A 21216-nucleotide genomic window follows, 5' to 3' on the forward strand; every position below is an offset into this window, starting at 1 on the left:
CAACTTTGAGCCCAATCACAGGTATTTTAAATTCAACCCCTAAATGACCTTCAACCTCAACATCCTTTAGGGTAATATGTATTATATCTTTTCTCCCTTCCACCCAATGATCATACCATGATACTTTGATACCACCGACATGATAATAATTGATAACATGATACATGGCAATTTTAACCATTGTAGCATGTACACATACGGATAGAGATTTATCTTGAGGATTGTGTTAGAAACTAGGGGAAATGGGGGGAATAGGGAGTGTTTTAATTGCAACAGCCCATCAGGCCTCTAGCTTCATCACCAGTTGGATTTTTACTTGCATTGTAAACATGACAAATATTGTCTGCACGGTTGTTTCGATGTGAACACATGTGATGTTACCTTTCCACCCTGGACAACAGGTCCTGTATCAACGTAAGTAGAAGTCAAATTGAAGGCATCGGAACAACAAACGGATGTCTAAATTTAGGGAAGAAATTAAATAAGGGCGTCAAATAATGCAAACGTCAATATTGATGCCCCATGGGAGTTTGAAGTTTTTATTGTGCGTATCATTCATTTTACCAGGCTACATTTTTAAACAAATGCAGACGAACTCAAAAATTACGGGTATGGGTAAATTAATTGTCATATGTGACGTGTCATGTCAAAAGGAGACACTTTTGTGATGTTATTAATGTTTAGAATATTGTCTGATAGTTTCAGACCGGAATATAACTGGCATCTTGTATTTTTTGAGACGTTTTTATTGGTAATTCCTACTGTCAACATTGTCAATAATATTTTAAAGGCCGATATCTTAATTTCAAATTTTATAATACCATAACTTACGAACTCAATATCTTCGCTTAGGAATGTCCGATTTCATTGGGGAAACCGGCGTCATGGAGCAAAATATCTCTATATTTAAGATATGTAAAAACATCAAAATTGATAACCTGCCCAAAAGTGTCTCCATTTGACATGACACGTCACATATAATCTGGTAACACCATCATTGCCTATGTTTCAAAACCTGTTTGAGATGGTGGTTAAAAGGGTCCATTTTGCCAAAAATGACCAAAATCATTAAAAACCTGCATTTTAGGCCTACTTATGAATTCCAAGAGAGGTCATGGGTCAAAAACCATAGGTCAAAGGAAAATGTTGTGATTTACTTTTTTGATCCAAACATCCATCTTAATAAGCTGATACTTTCCAAGATGCATATGTCATTTTTCAAAACAATTCCCATGGAAAAATTACGGTACTATTTTTGGTCAAAACTAGCTTAGTATCCTCAAGGACGCCTAAGCCTAAGGCTTACTAAGCTACCTGTCGAGAAACTTGCCCATGTGTCTGAATCTCTATTGTATCAGATGATGTTTAAATGCACATTCTATTCAACTAAACATTGATAGTATAAAATTGAGCGAATAAATAATTGTAAAACGCACAAATTGGAAATTTGGATTTATAAAATATGATTTTCTGGCAATACCGGATTTTGCAGGACAGAACTTGTTCCCAGCCTCAAAGTGTTGCTTCCGTTGCAATGTGTGTCTAATCATGTGTGCAAAGTGTGCAAATATTTCAATTAAGTTGGTGGTATTAAAGGTTACATGAGTAAATATGTAGAAAATGCATTATTTCGAAAAATGCATTTTTTGAAAATTATCAAACTTTCTGGCAACACTGGCTTTACAGGTCAAATAGCCCCAGAGATTTTTTTACCAAATTTAGAAGGGGCAATGTCTGCCCAAGTACCAACAAAGAGGAAATAATTCTAGGTGCTCAAGCAAAATTAGTTTTTAGACTTCAAAGATAGGGTAAAAATTGCATTTTTTCAAAAGTGCTAAATTGGCAATGTTGCCCAGCCCTAAAATTGCACATAGGAAATATTATTGAAATATTTTTTTTTTTTTTTTAAAGCACAAAGATATTACTTTATGGTGGTAAGGTTGTTTTTTTAATGTGACCTCAAATATAAAGTCAGGAGCGATTCAAAAAAGTACATATTTTCCCTTATTTTCACCCCAAAATAAGCAAAAATCGCCAAAATCATAAATCTGCCGTTGCTATGGCAACAAGCTACGGAGGAATTTTTGATGTGACTTTTTGTAACCTACTACCAAAGCCCTTTCACCTCATGCGATAAAAAAAATTTGACCGTTAGCAGGCACATGTGGTTTTTACCCAGAATCGCAATTAACAATTTGCTAGAAGCCAGGTTGATTATGTTGTTGGGTTAGGGTTGTATATGATTCCCAGCGATATGGATTTGTATATCGGTACAATTAATGGTTATAATAATTTAATTGTAATTGCATCATCTGATGAGATTAAAAAAATACAATTAGGCCAAAATGATATTAATGATGAGCAACCACTTCAAGAAACATTTGATCCACCTCAAGTTGATAATAAACCCCAAAGTGAATTTGATACACTTGATAATTTACCTCAAGATGATGCGCCTATTCAGACAGATACTACACTTGCAGATACGGCTCCTGTTCAAACTTTGACCCAAGCAAATACACCTTTACTTCAAGAAGAGCAACTTACACATGAAGAAACTAAATTACTTTTAACAGTAGGTGGAGTAATTGCTGGCACTACTTTAATTTGGACTTTGAAATAGATTGCATAACATAATTATACAAAATTCCACTAATAGCTATTAATAGTTCAGCTGCAAATCCGATAACAGCTGAAGCAGATTTTAGTATAAAACTTCCAATACTTCCAATAATACCAGGCAAAGCAATTAGCATTTTATCAGCTATTTTTAGCAATAAATTGCATTGTTTTGCAATTGTTGTTTTATCCAGCCTTTAATCCCTGGTCCAGGTGTTGGGCCAGGTGTTGGGCCAGGTGTTGGGTCAGGTGGTTTTGGGCCAGGTGGTTTTGGACCAGGTGGAATTACAGAAGTTGCGGATTTAGCAGTTAACAAAATTCCTTCAACTATGACACCAATCACCATACCTAAAGCAGTTATAATAGAAATTATTGTTATTCCCTGCTCACGTGCCATCATACTCACGAATTTCACTATCATATGTTTTAATTTCTTCTTCTAGTTTTTCAATTTCTCTTTTATTTTCTTCAGAAATATCTTCTTCATCAGTAGCTTTAAGTTCTCTTACTCTTGCTTTCCTGACTTCTCTTTCACTTATTAAGTTATGAACAGTTGTTCTCATGTTTTTAAGTAAACGATTTAGACCTCTTAATTCGCGAAGTGGTAATAAGTTTTCTTCAGGGACAATTGTTATATCAGTTTGAAAGCTAGTTTCTATTAATCGCTCAATGCTTTCTTCAACTTGTTCTACATCTTGTAATTCTATATCTTCTGGACGATTTGGATTTCCAACTGTTGTTTCAATATCATCATTTATTTCATTTAAAGCTCGCCGTTGTTTAAGTGGTATTTTTGGTTTTGCACCGTCGCTATAATTTTTTACGCCAAGGACATCTCTAACAAAAGCTACACCACCTTCACCATAATGTTTTCGTATTGTGGCTAGTGCAAGATACTTATTAGGGTTATTAAAGTCTGTCAAAGAAATGTTTTTATCATTATAATGGGCATATAGGCGTTTTGTCGTCGGGTTCCTTATAAAAGCAACTCTATAACCAATTGATGCATCTGGATCCACATCCCATCCAAGTTGTTTAACTGACTCATAAAAATTGTGTTTTGCTCTTTGGTTTTCAATAGAACTAAGCTCCGTGTCAGGCACATCGGGTAATTCACTTAATGGTTTGTCAAGTCCTGACCTAAATTTTTTTAATTCCAATAAGATTCCTTATAAAATAATAACCATTTTTTGTACCTTATCCTTTAATTGCATCAATAGATTTTAGTGAAAGAAACTTATTTGGATTTTTAGGATTTGTTAGTCTAATATTTTTATCATCTTTGATAGCAAAAATTTGCCTTGTTTTTGGTTCTTCTACAAAAATCACTTCATTTTTATGAGGTGCATTTAAATTTACTTCCACCCTTGTTTTTGATTGATTCATAAAATCTGTTTTTTGCTTCTTGGTTTTCAAAGGGCTTACGTTCTGAGTAATCGTTTGACTTAGGCAAATTAAGGGTTGGTGCATTGGGGTTTTCTTTGTCAAAATCAAAATATCGATCATCTATATAGGCATCCCACTCAGTTGTACGAGGCTCTTCCTCCACAAAATCATCTAAAGGAATATCTTCTGCAGGAGTTTCAAAATCAGCCATGTATTATATTTACCAATATTTTTTTACAAAAGAAACCCACACTATACAAAAACAAACCATTAAAGAAAAACTACACTTAAATCAAATCTTATTATATTTCTTATAAGTCTCTTACCTTGTTTTAGGTTTAAAAACAACATTAAAGAAAATAAAAAACAGAAGCGGTTAAAAGACACTTTTTGGAGGATTTTTTTTTTGATTGGATTCTGGAATCAGTGTTGTATTTTGAATTTTGTTTTCTGTTTTGGGGGTCATAGGTCGAAGGTCATGGGTCAACCCACGCTACTATCTATACTACTCAAACACAGCTGTGCCATCTAGTTATCTTTCTTTTTGTCTTTCACGTCCTGCTATCTGCTGTAGATAGTTTTATAGTCAATAGTTTTTTATACTTCACCTTGATATCTACTGTAGATGATTTTTTAGTAACATTCTGCTATCTGCTTTACTCAGACCATACTATCTATAATTTTATACTCTAACTTTGCTATCTACTTTGCTATTCTCAAACTCTGCTATCTCTTAGAAATACTTCTTACTCACACCCCGATTTTTACTTGTTGGTAGTTTTTATTCACCTTTGAAATCTACTTTAGAAAGATTTGTACTCACACCCTGCTTTCTACTGTTTCACCCTGCTTTTTAAAATCACGTTTTGCTGTCTACTGTAGATATATTAATAGGCCTACTGACACCTTGTCATCTACTTAAGATTCATTTATACGCACACCCTGCCATCTACTTTAGCTCGTTTTACACTCACACCCTGCTATCTACTGAAGATACTTCTATACTCATACTTTGATATCTACTCTAGATAGTTTTATAATCACACCCTTCTATCTACTGAAGATACTTTTATACTCACAGCCTGCTATCTACTGAAGATACTTTTATTCTCAAACTCTAATATCTACTATAAATACTTACACCCCGATTTTTACTTGTTTATTCACCCTTTGAAATATACTTTAGAACGTTTTTTACCCACACCCTGCTATCTACTCTACATATTTTTATACCCACGCTTTGCTGTCTACTGTAGATATATTTACACTGACACCTTGTCATCTACTTAAGATTCTTTTATACGCACACCCTGCCATCTACTTTAGCTCGTTTTACACTCATACCCTGCTATCTTCTGAATATACTTTTATACTTACACTTTGCTATCTACTGTAGATAGTTTTATAATCACACCCTCCTATCTACTGAAGATACTTTTACTCCCACACACTGGTATCTGCTATATATAGGCCTATTGTCACACTCATAACCTGATATCTACTGTTGATAGTTTTATTCATACTTTGCTATCTACTTTAGAAAGGTTTTTACTCACACACTATCTACTGTAAATAGTTTTATGTTCACACTTTGCACCAGCTATCTACTGTCGATAGTTTTATACTCAATAATTATTGCGAATATTCGCAATAATTATTGCGAATATTCGCAATAAGTATTATTTATAATTTTTTTTTGGCACTAATATGCTTCCGTACATATTTAACATTAGGCATACAATTAACCGTTTTGGAATTATGGTGTCTGTCTTATAGTTCATTTAGTGATGTTGAACAACGTCTCTGTTCAGTCCTTTTGAAAATAAAAATGGGTAATGATATTCCTGCTGTCGGAGATCTAATGTTACAAATTCTGAAACTTCTGGTGCCCCCACCCCCGTCTCTACGCCAATGATTTATTTTCTGTATGTGGATATTGTGCTAGACTTGTATCCATCACTTGGTATTACAGTTATCACCCACAAATCTTAGAGCACCTTTCCTATGAAGATCGGTAAGTATTTGATACTCCTTTACAAACGAGTGAATAGTATCTGTGTTATAATTCAATTTGATTTCTTCATAATAGTGATGTTGAACAACGTCTCTGTTCAGTCCTTTTGAAAATGGGTAAAACCCGTAGAGTGAAATCTTGTCGCAGAATACAGATGCAAACGTGTACATCATAAGTCCCATTGTCGGATATTCAATGTTCCAAATTCTGAAAATTAGACAAAAAATGAAGAAAACAATAATTGTAAGTTGTAAATCGTTCACGTGGACTTTGAATATGATATACCCTGGCACCCCTTGAAAAGATGCAAACAAGATGTATATAAGATAGATAGAGCCATCAGTGTTCAAATTTACTTTAAAATGAATATAGTTCCAACTTCCACGTGCCATTAAACAACCGTGTTCAGAATAATTGGATATTTGAACCGAGAATTAATTTCGTTCTTCGGATGGGACGTTATGTCGACTGTTCCATGTATAGAGATACTAGTTTAGAATCCCCTGACACTCGTCTGTGAGGAAGCTTGATTTCTAAGTTGGGGTGTACATGTCGAGCGCCATCCTTACACGACGTAGCATTCTTTTGCAACATACAAACGTAAGATACGAATTTGCTCGTTGTCCATGCCACACCCAGGTTGTTGATAGACATATCAAACTAGTTACAGAAGCTTCAGTATCGGTTTACTATTTTCTAATGTCAAAAAGTACATTTTACTATTTGCGGTACCACCCAAATCCCCCTTTCCAACAATGGTCCAGGCAGTATTACTGCCCATATAATTGGTAAATGGTAAACTGTCGGTGATTACAACTTTAGAATCAGCAGTGCAAGGTGGCCATATACAGGGTGTCCCAGAAAAAAAAATACGGAGTAAATAGAATTAAACATAAGTCGAGAAGTAGACATCAAAATCAAACAAAATAAAATGTAACGCATAGCCTATTTTATTGTTCATCACGTACGAAAATTTTATTTGATTCGGTTGACTGGTTGCGAAGATATTAACTATTACATAATGCGCCCATCAATGCAGTTCATTCCAAGTTTGATCACAGGCAGTTTTTTCATACTCGCTCACCGCTTCCGATATAGTGTGTGTATCTCATTGAACTTAGTCCACATTATCTATTTTATAATCCCACGGTGTTATGTTATTTTTTTCTTACAGTTTCTTTCTTTCTTTCTTTCTTTCTTTCTTTCTTTCTTTCTTTCTTTCTTTCTTTCTTTCTTTCTTTCTTTCTTTCTTTCTTTCTTTCTTTCTTTCTTTTCTTTACAGCCGTGACGTTACGCTGTGTCTTTTTTCTTACAGGTTCTTTCTTCTTCTTCTTTCTTCTGTCAACCATTACATTTACTCTAGCACTCACATGCTTACATCGATTTTAACGTAACTTGGTCACAATGATCATTGACCATGCCCCTACATGTCATATGAATCTCGTGGGGTCAAACGTCACGCAGGGGTCATAGGGGTCAATAACGTGATTTCAATTCAAAATGCATCTTCTCCTACAAATTACGTAGGACAGTGACGCCACTTGTACACATGCATTGGAATTACCCAGTGTCTATAGGGTGTCAAAGGTCATTAAGGGGTCACTTCCGGCATAAAACGGAATACCTTCAAATTTTTATTAGCTAAGAAAAACATAGGAGAGTGATGGTATGTTCACACATGAATTGTGTTTACCCAATGTATATATTTCCGGTATAAAACGAAATACCTTTAAAATGCATCTTCTCCCACAAATTACGTAGGACAGTGATGCCACTTACACACATGTATTTTTATTACCCAGTGTCCAGGTGGTGTATGACGTGCAGTCCCTAAATTCAGTAAATTTTCATCGTCAACCGTGTAATTGAATGGGATTATTTTGAAATTTTAAAACGCTTGAAATATCACAAACAAATAGGCCTATGTTGATAAATAATATAAATACAAGCTAAAACCGTTGGGGTTCGATAATGAACCCCACAAAACTAACTGAGTATATGGAAAATGCCATACGGCCGGGCGGTTTCACGAGTTGCCGGCTCGATCATGTCATCCGCCGCCTGCCAGTGTCTATGGGGTGTACACATATTTGGGGTCAAAGGTTATTCAGATGTCACTTCCGGTATAAAATGAAATAACTTCAAAAAACTTTATCAGCCAAGAAAAATATAGCACAGAGACAGTACATTCACTCATGAATTGATGTTACTCAGTGTATACGTGGTATTTTTTTATTTGGGGTAAAAGGTCATTAAGGGCGAATTTCTCGATAGGAGTCTTAGTAAGCCTTAGGCTTAAGGTGGCCTTGAGGCTACTAAGCCTAGCCCGCTCTCGAAGCCCGAGTCTTAACTGTAGCCGGATTTCTTGAACGCAAATTCAAGCTGGTCTTAGTGGCCTTTCAGGCTTAACGCTTGACAACCGCGTCCCTTTCTACCAGCGACTTAATTGTATAGGCAGGTGGAGGTAGATGTGCATAAGCTGTTGTCCTTCACGGTTTACCGTACTAACAAGGTTACCAGCGCAAAGACAAGCCTAGACCGGCGGTCTTGTGCTTGGGCTTACACGGTACACAACTTGATGCAAGGCTAGTATTTTTTTCTGTTTTTGTGTCTTTTATGTATTATTAGCTATTATTTTATTTCCACTTTACTTTATTATGAGTCCTGCTTGCATGAATGATACTTATATACTTTTTACTAAAAAAGTAGGCCTAAAGCAAAAATTGTTTCACACTTCAAACAAATCATACGCATGTTTGTCAAATGTAAAACATTATTTAAGGATCATTTTGGTGCAAAAACAAAAACACAACCAAGCATTTGACAACCGATCGTGCGTGCTATTATACTGCTGATATTTTCATGTTCTATTTGCGAATTTAGCATGAGTGCCTAGTTTAATATGATGATGATGATGATGGTGGTGGTGGTGGTGTTGGATGATGATGATGATGATGATGGTGGTGGTGTTGGATGATGATGATGATGATGGTGGTGGTGTTGGATGATGATGATGATGATGATGATGATGATGATGGTGGTGTGGATGATGATGATGATGGTGGTGGTGGTGTTGGATGATGATGATGATGATGATGATGGTGGTGGTGTTGGATGATGATGATGATGGTGGTGGTGTTGGATGATGATGATGATGATGATGGATGATGATGATGGATGATGGTGGTGGATGATGTTGTTGGATGATGGTGTTGGATGATGGTGTTGGATGATGATGATGATGATGATGATGATGATGATGATGATGATGATGACGATGACGAAAGCAAGGGGTCCGATAATAAACCTCAGGCAAAAAAGAGGAACGCATGGGAGCAAGTTCATGTGGAACGTCAAGGTTTATGGACATCTGAAATATGGGGGGGGGGGCACTTCTTGTAGCAAAATATCGTAAGGTTAGTAAATTGTTGAACATGAAGGAGAAGGTTGCTCCTATTTGTTGACCGTTACAAGTTCAAGCAGATCAGTAAGCCTTCAGAAAAAGATCATTCCTCTCCTGAAGACGCTCACAACAGCAAGTTGACGTCGAAAATTGCGTCTCGCTCCAAAAGAAAGTTCATCATTCAAAATGAGTAGGCCTTAAAGCAACAGCAGGTTTAACCGACTCGAATGAACACTAAAATAAAATGGTGAAATGTTCAACTAAATCGAACAATAATTATTACTTAGGGGTAGGCCTACTCTCTAATGTTGAATGAAAGACAGCATCTGTTTCGATTTCTCAAAATATGAAAGAAAAACTTTGCGTTACAATTTAAGCAATTTGTCAGTTGAAATAGTCCACGGCTTACGACCTAATACCTTCGCTAAAGCAGTGCCCAGAAAAGCCTCTGTAAGCCTGGCCTAACAGGCTTGCGTAGACTACGGCTACAGAAGACTGATTTCGAGAAATGCAAATTTTACCGAAGCCTGGGGCTAATCCTACAAGCCTGGCCCACAGGCTAACGAAGCCTCGAGGCTATGGTAGCCGTGCTTCGGGGAACGTGTTTTCAGTTAAGCCTGGTCTTACGACCTCTTAAGCCTTGCGGCTAGAGTAGCCAACTGCTAAGCCACCCGTCGAGAAATTCGCCCTAAGGGTCTGAGACAAAAAAACCTTCAAAATGCCCCTTCTACCACAAATAACATGGCAAAGTGATGCCACATGCACACATACGTTGACAATAGCCAATGTCTATGTGATTTTCATATATTTTCGGGGTCAAAGGTCATTAAGGGGTCACAACACGGCTGTGTTCGTGGTCTTAGACCACAGCTAATTGCACAGCCGTCATCGGCGCTGTGCATTCTTTTCTCCGCGTTCTTCTTGCACAGCCGCCATCGGCGCTGTGCATTCTTTTTACCGCGTTCTTCTTGCACAGCCGCCATCGGCGCTGTGCATTCTTTTTACCGCGTTCTTTCTTAGTCCAGCCGAGCAACGGCTGGACTCTTGCATTGGGCTATTCCAGAAATTAATGGCACCCCCCTTAAAGAAGACATGTGAATTTGTACCATAAAGTTTTGGGAATTCCCAGACTAAAATTTTATCAAAAAAAATTGGGAATTCCCATTTCGATAAAAAAATGCTTAAAACTATTGGGAATTCCCAGTGACCCTAAAGAAGACATGCAAATTTTTGCCAAAATTTTTGGGAATTCCCATACCAAAATTTTATCTAAAAAAATTGGGAATTCCCATTTTGATAAAAAAATGCTTAAAAAACTTGGGAATTCCCAGTGACCCTAAAGAAGACAGGCTAATTTTTGTCAAAATTTTTTGGGAATTCCCAAGCCTAAAAAGGGGTACTTTTCTTGGGAATTCCCATGTCTTCTTTAGGGTTGCCTCAATATGCTGCCCTTTTTATTTGGGAATTCCCACTGCCAGAAAAAATGCTTTAAAATATTGGGAATTCCCAGTGTACCTAAAGAAGACAGGCAAATTGTTACCAATATTTTTGGGAATTCCCAAGCCGAAAAATTTAGGGGCTGTGCAATAATTTTTGGCAAGCCGAGAGGGGGGGTTAAGTGATTTTTGGCACACATTTTTTGGCACAGAAACGCTTAAATATGCAAATCTTCCTGCTCGCAGCACTTGCAACATGTATATAGACCATTTAAGGTTTGAAACTTGGCATCCCAAAGGGGGGGGGGGCAAAAATTTTTGCGGGCCGAGAGGGAGGCAAGTGATTTTGGCGGGCCGAGAGGAGGGGGACAAGCGATTTTTGGCAAGCCGTTTGGAATTCCCCCCGGCTCATAATTATTGCACATGCACCCCTTTGACACAAAATTTGTTCTGCCCTGCCCCTTATTCAGAGGTGTAACGACCGGGGAGTGTTTCATGGGGGGAAATGGGAAATCATTATTTCCACTTTTATTTTTCTTAAATGTGTTGCGATTTTAGATTTTTTCCTGTGAGTTTACTTTTTGAAAAATATTGTTAAGGCGATTTTTGAATATTTCCTGCGATTTCACTCTTTTTAGAAAAATTATTGAAGCAATTTTTGAAGATTTCCTGCCATTTTACTAATTTTTTGCCCATTTCGAAATATTGACTGTGTTTTTACAATTTTTAGGACATTTTAAGAATATATCCCAGAATTCTACAAATGTTAGGATGTTTTTAGATTATTTCCTGTGATTTTACAATTGTTTGCAATTTTTTTTAAATATTTCATGCGATTTAACAACTTTTTTGGCATTTTTTGTAAATTTCTTACAAGTGTATAATTATTTGGGAAGCTTTGAAATATTACTTGGTATTTTACCATTTTTATAAATACGTCATGCGATTTAACCATTTATATTCAAAAATTCTTAATACAATTGCTTTATTTTGGGGGGCAGTTTCAATCATTTCCTGCACTTTTATAACTCAATTGCAAATTTACCCCATGGAAGACACACAAAACAAGACAAAATGTGTTATCTCAGAAACTTCAACTCTTTATTTTGCCTGTTAATATTTTGTGGTATTAAAATATCAACTTATATAAATCAAGTATGACTTTAACTTTTTGTCCAAGACTTCAAGGGGCAAGGAAATTACATTTGTCTGCATTGTGGAAGTCTAAACCAGACTTTTGCAAAAATATAAATGCTACATAAATTTAATCAGGGATGTGAGAGTAGATCCCTGATTTAACCAGATCATGCTAGACAGTAGAAACCAGAAACCCTTGGTAGAAACTATTACATAATATGACCTTGTCCTTGACCCATGTGTTCCAATATCTATCTGGTCTATATGCCTGATGCCTGCAGCATTAATACTATCATGACTAGTATACATGCTATACAGTGTACATGTTCAAAGTTTGATAAAACCATAGATTACCTATTAGGGACGCACCATTAGATTCTCAGGGTGGGGGTAGGAAGTTTTTCAAAAAAAAAAAACTTCACCCACTACATGAGCAAAAAAAAAACTTTCCCCCCCAACTCTAAAATAAAAAAAAAACCTTCCCCACCTAACTGTGTATAATGCATAAAATTAAAAAAAAACAAACTTGCCGCCTTTGGCGGCGAAAAAAAAACTTCGCCGCCTGTGGCGGCGAAAAAATTTCTTCCCCCGACCCTACCTTCCTACCCCCCCCCTGAGTATCAAATGGTGCGTCCCTTAGATAAAACATTCAGTGCTGCAGCTTCTTGAGCATGCTACTTTTTGAATTGTTTTATGGGAATATAGTGGGTTACTGGGGTTTTAGGCCGTATACTGAGTATATCGTACATTTCTCTTTAATGTCAATTAATTGAAGTGTTAGTCTCTAGTTATTAAACTTTGTTCAAATCAATATAAACCTGTAGATCTTTGTAAATCAATTTAACTGTATTTTATGGAGATGGTTTGGCCATAGGTGAAAGCCATATGGTTTGGCCATAAACCCTAGGTGAAATGTCAAGAACACGTCTTGATGGACAAATTGAAGATCAGGGCTGAACATTAAAATATACTTTTGAATTGAGTTCTACCTAAGCAAAAGCCTCAATCTCAATATGAACAAAACACTTGCAAATTCCACACTCTAATTATGGTGAAATTATTTGTGGGCTTTTTCTCAAAATGACTATGAAATTTAATCATTTTTTTACAGTCAAATTTAATTCAAGAAAATTTATTTTTATAGGGTGATTACCAGCCGCGGATCCAGAGAGAAAAAAATACGGGGGGCCCAAAATAATGAGATTTCTAGAGGGCGACGAACTATATGGCCGCGAAGCGGTCATGGCGTCGCGCTTGCGCGACGCAGGGGGGTGTCTGAGGGGGGATGTGCCCCCCTCAGAAGTGAGAAGCTTTTGCAAAATTAAGACCAAATTGAAGCCATTTGGTAGACCATTTTGACACTATTATTGTGTAAAATTTGAGTTTGAAAGAGCGGAAAATTTGTGAAATGACCATAACGGCTATTTCCTATTCGTGGACAAGTTTTCAATATTATAATATAACAGCTCATTTTCTATTCGTGGACAAGTTTTCAATTATTATAATTGTATAAATTTAATTGCTTGCGCGACGCAGGGGGTGTCTGAGGGGGATGTGGCCCCCTCAGAAGTGAGAAACTTTTGCAAAATGAAGACCTAATTGAAGCCATTTGGTGGACCATTTTGACACTATATTGTGTGAAATTTGAGTTTTAAAGAGCAGAAAATTTGTGAAATGACCATGCCGGCTCATTTCCTATTCGAGGACAAGTTTTCAATATTATAATTGTATTAATTTAATTGTTCGCGCGACGCAGGGGTGTCTGAGGGGGACGTGCCCCCTCAGAAGTGAGAAACTTTTGCAAAATGAAGACCTAATTGATGCCATTTGGTGGACACTTTTGACATTATTATTGTGTGAAATTTGAGTTTTAAAGAGCAGAAAATTTGTGAAATGACCATGCCGGCTCATTTCCTATTCGAGGACAAGTTTTCAATATTATAATTGTATTAATTTAATTGTTCGCGCGACGCAGGGGTGTCTGAGGGGACGTGCCCCTCAGAAGTGAGAAACTTTTGCAAAATGAAGACCTAATTGATGCCATTTGGTGGACCATTTTGACATTATTATTGTGTGAAATTTGAGTTTTGAGAGCAGAAAATTTGTGAAATGACCATGCCGGCTCATTTCCTATTCGAGGACAAGTTTTCAATATTATAATTGTATTAATTTAATTGTTCGCGCGACGCAGGGGGTGTCTGAGGGGGACGTGCCCCCTCAGAAGTGAGAAACTTTTGCAAAATGAAGACCTAATTGATGCCATTTGGTGGACCATTTTGACATTATTATTGTGTGAAATTTGAGTTTTAAAGAGTGGAAAATTTGTGAAATGACCATGCCGGCTCATTTCCTATTCGTGGACAAGTTTTCAATATTATAATTGTATAAATTTAATTGCTTATAGGTGTCTGAGGGGGATGTGCCCCCTCAGAAGTGAGAAACTTTTGCAAAATGAAGACCTAATTGAAGCCATTTGGTGGACCATTTTGACATTATTATGAAATTTGAGTTTTAAAGAGCGGAAAATTTGTGAAATGACCATGCCGGCTCATTTCACATTCGTGGACAAGTTTTCAATATTATTGTATAGATTCAATTGCTTTAAACATAAAGTTCCGGGTATCCAAAGCATAAAGAAAAGGACAACTTCTTTATACATACGCAGGGGGGTGTCTAAGTTGGAAAATTGTGCAAAAAGAAGGTCCAGTTATTGTGTAAAATTTTAGTTAGATAAAGTTCGGAAATGTGTGAAAATGAAGGCCCAATCGAAGCCATTCGTGGAACATTATCATTATTCACTATTACTCTAGGCCTAATCATTATTATTCAGTTATTACTTAAAACAATATAGGCCTAAAGTGTACTGTACGGGTGTCCGAACAAAAGCAAAAACGGCCAGTTGTTTACGCATACGTAGGTGTGTCTGAGGGGGAAAATTTTGCAAAATGAAGGACTCAATTACGCGGAATTTAACCTCTCTCTTCTCTCTTTCTCGCCTTTCTCTTCTCTTTTTCTCCTTTTCTCTTTCTCTCCTTTCCCCTTTTCTCGTTTTTACGGGGGGCGCGCGCCCCATCTTTCCTACTTTTGCTATTTTTACGGGGGGCGCGCGCCCCCTCCGCTCCCCCCCTGGATCCGCACCTGATTACAATCAGGTGATTACATGTACATATTATAAAAATGGTAACTAAAATTGACCAAATAAGACTATTAATTATATTTTGGGACTTTTTTTTAATCGCATGTCGTTGTCCCAAGGAGAGCGACAATATTAAAGGTGTTTAAAAATATTTTGCATTATTTCATGCGATTTTACATTATTTTTCATTTTTATATATTTTTCAGTGATTTAGAAACTAACAACTTTGGCTAATTTTTACAATAATTTACACAAAAAAATCATAATGTAATGATTTTTCCTGTTATTTCACATTATTTCCTGCGATTACATATTTTTTCTTGTGATTTATTATTTGTATGTGATTTTTTTTTAAAAGACCTAAATTTTTTTGGGAAAAAAAATCTATTTTTTCAATACGAAAGGACAAAATTTTCATATGATGGACAGCTTTTCATCCCAGCTACACACGCTTTAAGTACATATCATTAAATTTATACCATTTACATCGAGGACTGTTAAATTTAAAAAATATTTTATAAGATTTTGAGTGATTTCACTGAATTTCATAATTTTGTACAACTTTTTCCCAAAAATACGTTACAAAAATGTCGGTAATTTTGTCAAAATGTGTCAACATTTTAAAATAGTTTAAAATAGTTTGTCGTTTAAATTCCCATTTTCCCCCATGTGACATGTCAAATTTGTATTTGTTTACAAAATAACAAGTAGCCTACTGAGCCTATAATACATATAAATCATGCATAACTCACTAACGAAAAATTGGAATCAACTAAAATTTGGGGAATAGGCATTTTGTGGATATCTACTGAAACATACCCAAAGTTAATAGCTGAAATTATGCAAATCTGCTGCACATCTTGGTACCCACCTTTCCACTAAGGGTCTTAATTTGGCGGACTGAAGGTCCAAAGAAGGGAGTCATTCCATGAGACTGGGGAAAATCTTACCAAAAAAAGTGTGTGTGGGGGGGTCTTTCCATGATACTAGGAAACATTTGGGGCCAAAGTATAAAAATAAGTATAAAAGATGTCGGGGCCCCGCATTCGGTGAGAGATTATCAGAAATGTGTCCAAAAGTGAAAAAAAAGTAATCTTTTGGTGACAGGCAAACACAAAGGAGGTCATTGGATGAGAAGGAGTTCGGTTAAACAAATAAGGGGGTCATTTGGGTGAGAAGGAGTCCTGCAAGCAAGCAAGTCCTTCAGTCTTTATCATAAACATACTGACATCTACGGACCTGTATCAGTATCTAATAACGTCCTATATAATAAATGAAGATACTGAGTTACAGTTACTGGAACTAGGGTCAATGTGGCCACACTTAAACATCCCTGTCACCCAATTTTAGCGAGTGCCCCCCTCCTCGATTTAGGGTGAATTTCAGGTTTATTGGCATTACTCTGGGCCATAATTTAATTTGTGTCTTGAGGTGCATGTGGTGTTTCTAATTTTTTAAAAAAAAAAAAAAAATTCTTTATTGTTTTAGCAAATTTTGTACAATTTTGTCCATACTACTATAAATAGTTGGGCAAATTTACCATAATTTTAAACAGAAATAATAAAAAGAATGTTGGTCTCCTCGTCAAATTTGGTTTATTTATTTTTTGTTTTTTTAAATCCCAGCTGCATACCCCTACCCAAATCAAAATCAAGAACTTTCCCCACCCCTTTTGTAAATAGTAACTCGGGCAACTACTAGTATTTTAATTTAATTTATCCGTTTTTCTTTATTCTTGTAAAGTTTACAGAGTTTCCTTATAACAAGTCTTGGGATATCTTTTATAGAACCTATAGGTCTTCATTTCTCTTGCTTGAGTGTAATCTTTCTTTGTCTGAGCTGAGTATTTGAATGGAAACACCACTAGGTCATGCTCCCCATCTTCAATATTTTTTCCGTATTTAACATTTGCATCATATACATAATGTACATAAGTATCATGAGGTTAAATTCCACATAATGCCATTATTATTTCCTCTTGCCTAACAAAAAGAAACGAAATAGGCTTATATAAAATTTTACCAAGGATCCACCCGGTTTCGGAATCGACAACCTGTGGGTCAGATGCTACCACCATGACCACTGTGCTACATATATTTTTATGATTACGGAATAAAATGCATACACACGATACCAGTATTTATTACCAGTGAATATCTATATAATTTCCGATCAAAATGAACTGAACTCTAACCCTAACCCTAATAGGCGGGACACCACGTATACAGTTGTTTAAACAGGCTCCCATTCAAATGTTAACTACGGTAAAATAGTTCTCTTCCCGTCCCGCCCAACATAGCGTTGATAATGTCACCAAGGATATGGTATTGTTAAAGAAGTATTTTGTGATACTTTTATGACATTTTTCTGTAGATATCCATGAAAAAAGGCTTTTCCCAAAAATGTCAGTTGATTACGATTTTGTGTTTGCGAGATATGCATAATTATGTGTATAACACTGCTCCGTTCTGTTTCAAACCAGACCAAAATACAAATTTGACAATGTTTTTGCTATTGAAAAGAATTAATCTGCAAGAAATTTTGTGTACATGTAGGGGCCTACATAAACATTATGTAGCCAGAGGTTTCCAGTGGTATAAAAATCTCAACTTTTTTTGAAAAGACTGGGGGGATGAGGCTGTGGATCACGAAACACCCCTTTAATGTCTGCTTTAATAGCTATGCCTCCAGTACATGCCTTTTGACTCATAATAAAATCACAAACATTGGCAGCTTTTAATCATGTTAATAGATTGGGCATTCCATGTGTAGCCATTCAGGTTTTCAGAATTGGAAAGAAAAAGTGCAAGGTATACTAACATAATGTGTACTAACTACTAAGCATGCAGACATGCTAAACTGAACAACAAAATTAAAAATAGGTAAAGTTTGATGGCCAAATATGACCCATAGCAGTGTCATGTAAACAATACAAAAGTACAATGGAACAAGTGAAGAAAATCACTCTGTGCACTGTGCACATAAGCACACAAACCAATCAGAATTAAGTGTGTGAATGTTGCTATCTTCAGTAGATAGCAGATGCCTGTCCCAGCCCAACGCTAGTGCTATGGATGCTAAAGCGTAAACAATTTTCCACAAAATGTCAAGAGTGCCCCACAGATCACAGAAAATTAGTTTTTCAAGTTTCCAATATTTGTCTTGGCCCTTCAGAGGCATACCACACCTAAAATAGAGAAATATGGTTGATGACACAAGTCCTGTTTGATGACAGCAGTGGCCTTTCTCAGTTCTTCAAATTAAAGAAAATAATTGAAAAAATATACCTGCCTGAAAATTCTAAAATATTTTGTTCTCATCATATTATAAATAAGGGCAATTCATGGGTAACTAATTGGACACTATTAGAGTGAAAATGCCTTCTTTAAGGGGTGGGTATGAACGTTTGGACAGTATTTATTGTGGGACATTAGAGCACATCAGACATATCGAATTGCATTCTTAATACGAAGAATGTCCTTCTGATATCAAATAATTTTGATTTTTTGAAATTCGAAATGTAATACACATTTTATGGCAAATCATTAAAAATTGATATTTTTGATATTTAACAGTACTCGAAGTAAACTTTATAAATCTGATGATTTATACTTGAAGTGTATGTAGGTGGGATGAAAAGCCGACGATCAATTGAAAATTTGACCTTTCGTATTGAAGATATGGATTTTTTTCCCAAAACACCAAACAAATTAGGTCTTTTGGGGGAAAAAATCCATATCTTCGATATGAAAGGTCAAAATTTTCAATTGATCGTCGGCTTTTCCTCCTAGCTACATGCACTTTAAGAATATAAAATTTACTTCTACATGTTCTAGGACTGTTATATATCAAAAATGTGAAATATATCAAATTTTAATAATTTGTCATAAAAATTGTATTATATTGTGAATTTCAAAAAAAAAAAAAAAAAATTGATATCAGAAAGACATTCTGCGTATTCACAATGCAATTCGATATGTCTGATGTGCTCTCATGTCCCACAAAAATACTGTCGAAATGCTTAAAACGCTCATTCCAGATCCCTTAAGTCACTTTGAAAACAATTATAAGGCTTTGTAGAAATACCAAATTGGTCAATAATATAATATTAACATAAATTCTACGGGTTTATGAACAAATGGCAATTTAATGACAAAATGTTAAGGAGTACTACACCCTCGATAAATTTGTGTCTATTTTGCATTTTCTCAAAACTAATAACACAGTGGTAACAAAAGTTATGTATATTATAGGGGCAAGGAATCAATTACTACACTGGAATTTCAGTGACCCAAGACAAGTGGTTTGTTATTTATGATCAGAAATAAGGTACCGCTAGGATGTACCTCGTTTCCTATCATATATACTGAACCGCTTGTCTTGAGTCACTGAAATTTCAGTGTAGTAATTGGATATCTTGCCCCAATAATATACATAACTTTTGTTACCAGTGTATAATTATTTTTTGAGAAAAATGCAAAAATAGTCACAAATTTACCATATGGGTGTAGTACCCCCTTAACCTTGTTCATATACATGTATAGGCACACTTTTTCTCATATTCTTTGACTACCTACATCTCAGTCATTTTAAGGAAATGTAGATTTGAGGCAATAAAAGAAACCTTTCTAATCGTTAGCTTTAATAAATTGAAAAAAATATTTCCCCTCAATTGGCTCACAACTTTTGAAGATATGCTGTTTTTAAGGGATCCAGAATGAGCGTTTATTGCGTTTCGACAGTATTTTTTGAGGGACATGAGAGCACCTCAGACCTATCGAATTGCATTCTGAATACGAAGCATGTCTTTCTGATATCAAATAATTTTCATTTTTTGAAAATCACAATATAATACAAACTTTATGACAAATTATAAAAATTTAATATTTTTCAAATTTTGATATATACAGTCCTCGAAGTAAATTATATAAATCTAATGATATATTCTTAAAGTGTATGTAGCTGGGAGGAAAAGCCGACGGTCAATTGAAAATTTTGACCTTTCATATTGAAGATATGGATTTTTTCCCAAAAGACCTTTTTTTTTGGTGTTTTGGGAAAAAAATCCATATCTCCAATACGAAAGGTCAAAATTTTCAATTGATCGTCGGCTTTTCATCCCACCTACATACACTTTAAGTATAAATCATCAGATTTGTAAAGTTTACTTGAGTACTGTTAAATATCAAAAATATCAATTTTAATGATTTGCCATAAAATGTGTATTAAATTGCGAATTTCAAAAAATCAAAATTATTTGATATCAGAAGGACATTCTTCGTATTCAGAATGCAATTCGATATGTCTGATGTGCTCTAATGTCCCAAAATAAATACTGTCCAAACGTTCATACCCCAGCCCTTAAGAAATGTACACCTTTTCCCCTCTGTCCACGGAGGAGGTTTGGCTACTTCAAAGATTAAAAATGAACACAAATATAATGCATGAATATCAAACAGTACTCAATGATATCTTTATAAAATAACAACTTTATTTAGGGAATGGGCTTTACCGGTGGGCTTATGGGCTATGGAATTTGTCACGTGTCGTAATTGTGGGCAAAATGGATGTGGGGTAATTACTTATTTTTTTGGTTATTTATGCCTTTGTTTATTATGTTTCTTACTTTGTTGTTTCTTGCTTTCTTTTTATTTACAACATAAGTCATTTCTCTTTTTGGGATAAAAGGTAGTCCTGAAAAGGGCTGTTTGGGTTGTCTTTGGTTCTTCTGAAGTGAATTTATTGTGCTGCTCTGCCATCTACCTGGTTGCCTTCTTGACAAATACCTGTTTCAGCCCTGGTCCAAATTGCATCAATCGCGTTGCATACCAATACTTGTGAATGCAGCAGTAATACGGTTGCGAAGATATTGGAGTTGGAGGCTAGCTGATCCTCGCTCATATACGTCGCTTTGGATGTTGCCCCCAATGGAAGAAATCAAGCGGTGTGAGGTCTGGTGATCTTGCAGACCATTCCAAAGCCAAATGCATGAAATATAGGTCACTAGGTTACAAAAAAAGTAAGGGGGAAATAAAGGCCCTGACATTTGAAAGGAGCAAGGGTCTTGTCACCCAGGGTTCAAGAA

General features: G+C 35.8%; 1 protein-coding gene across 1 annotated transcript in view; it reads right to left on the reverse strand.

Moving 5' to 3' along the window:
• Positions 1-5709: 5709 nt before the first annotated feature.
• The window catches only part of LOC140168026 (alpha-2,8-sialyltransferase 8B-like), a 60832-nt gene continuing 45325 nt past the window's right edge, over positions 5710-21216 (reverse strand). The window contains exon 4 of the mRNA XM_072191330.1: positions 5710-6226. Within this exon, the coding sequence (XP_072047431.1) occupies positions 5962-6226 (265 nt within the window). The 3' untranslated portion in view covers positions 5710-5961. The remainder of the gene's footprint in view (positions 6227-21216) is intronic.

The sequence above is a fragment of the Amphiura filiformis genome, chromosome 13 (assembly GCF_039555335.1).
Source record: "Amphiura filiformis chromosome 13, Afil_fr2py, whole genome shotgun sequence".
Classification (NCBI taxonomy): domain Eukaryota; kingdom Metazoa; phylum Echinodermata; class Ophiuroidea; order Amphilepidida; family Amphiuridae; genus Amphiura; species Amphiura filiformis.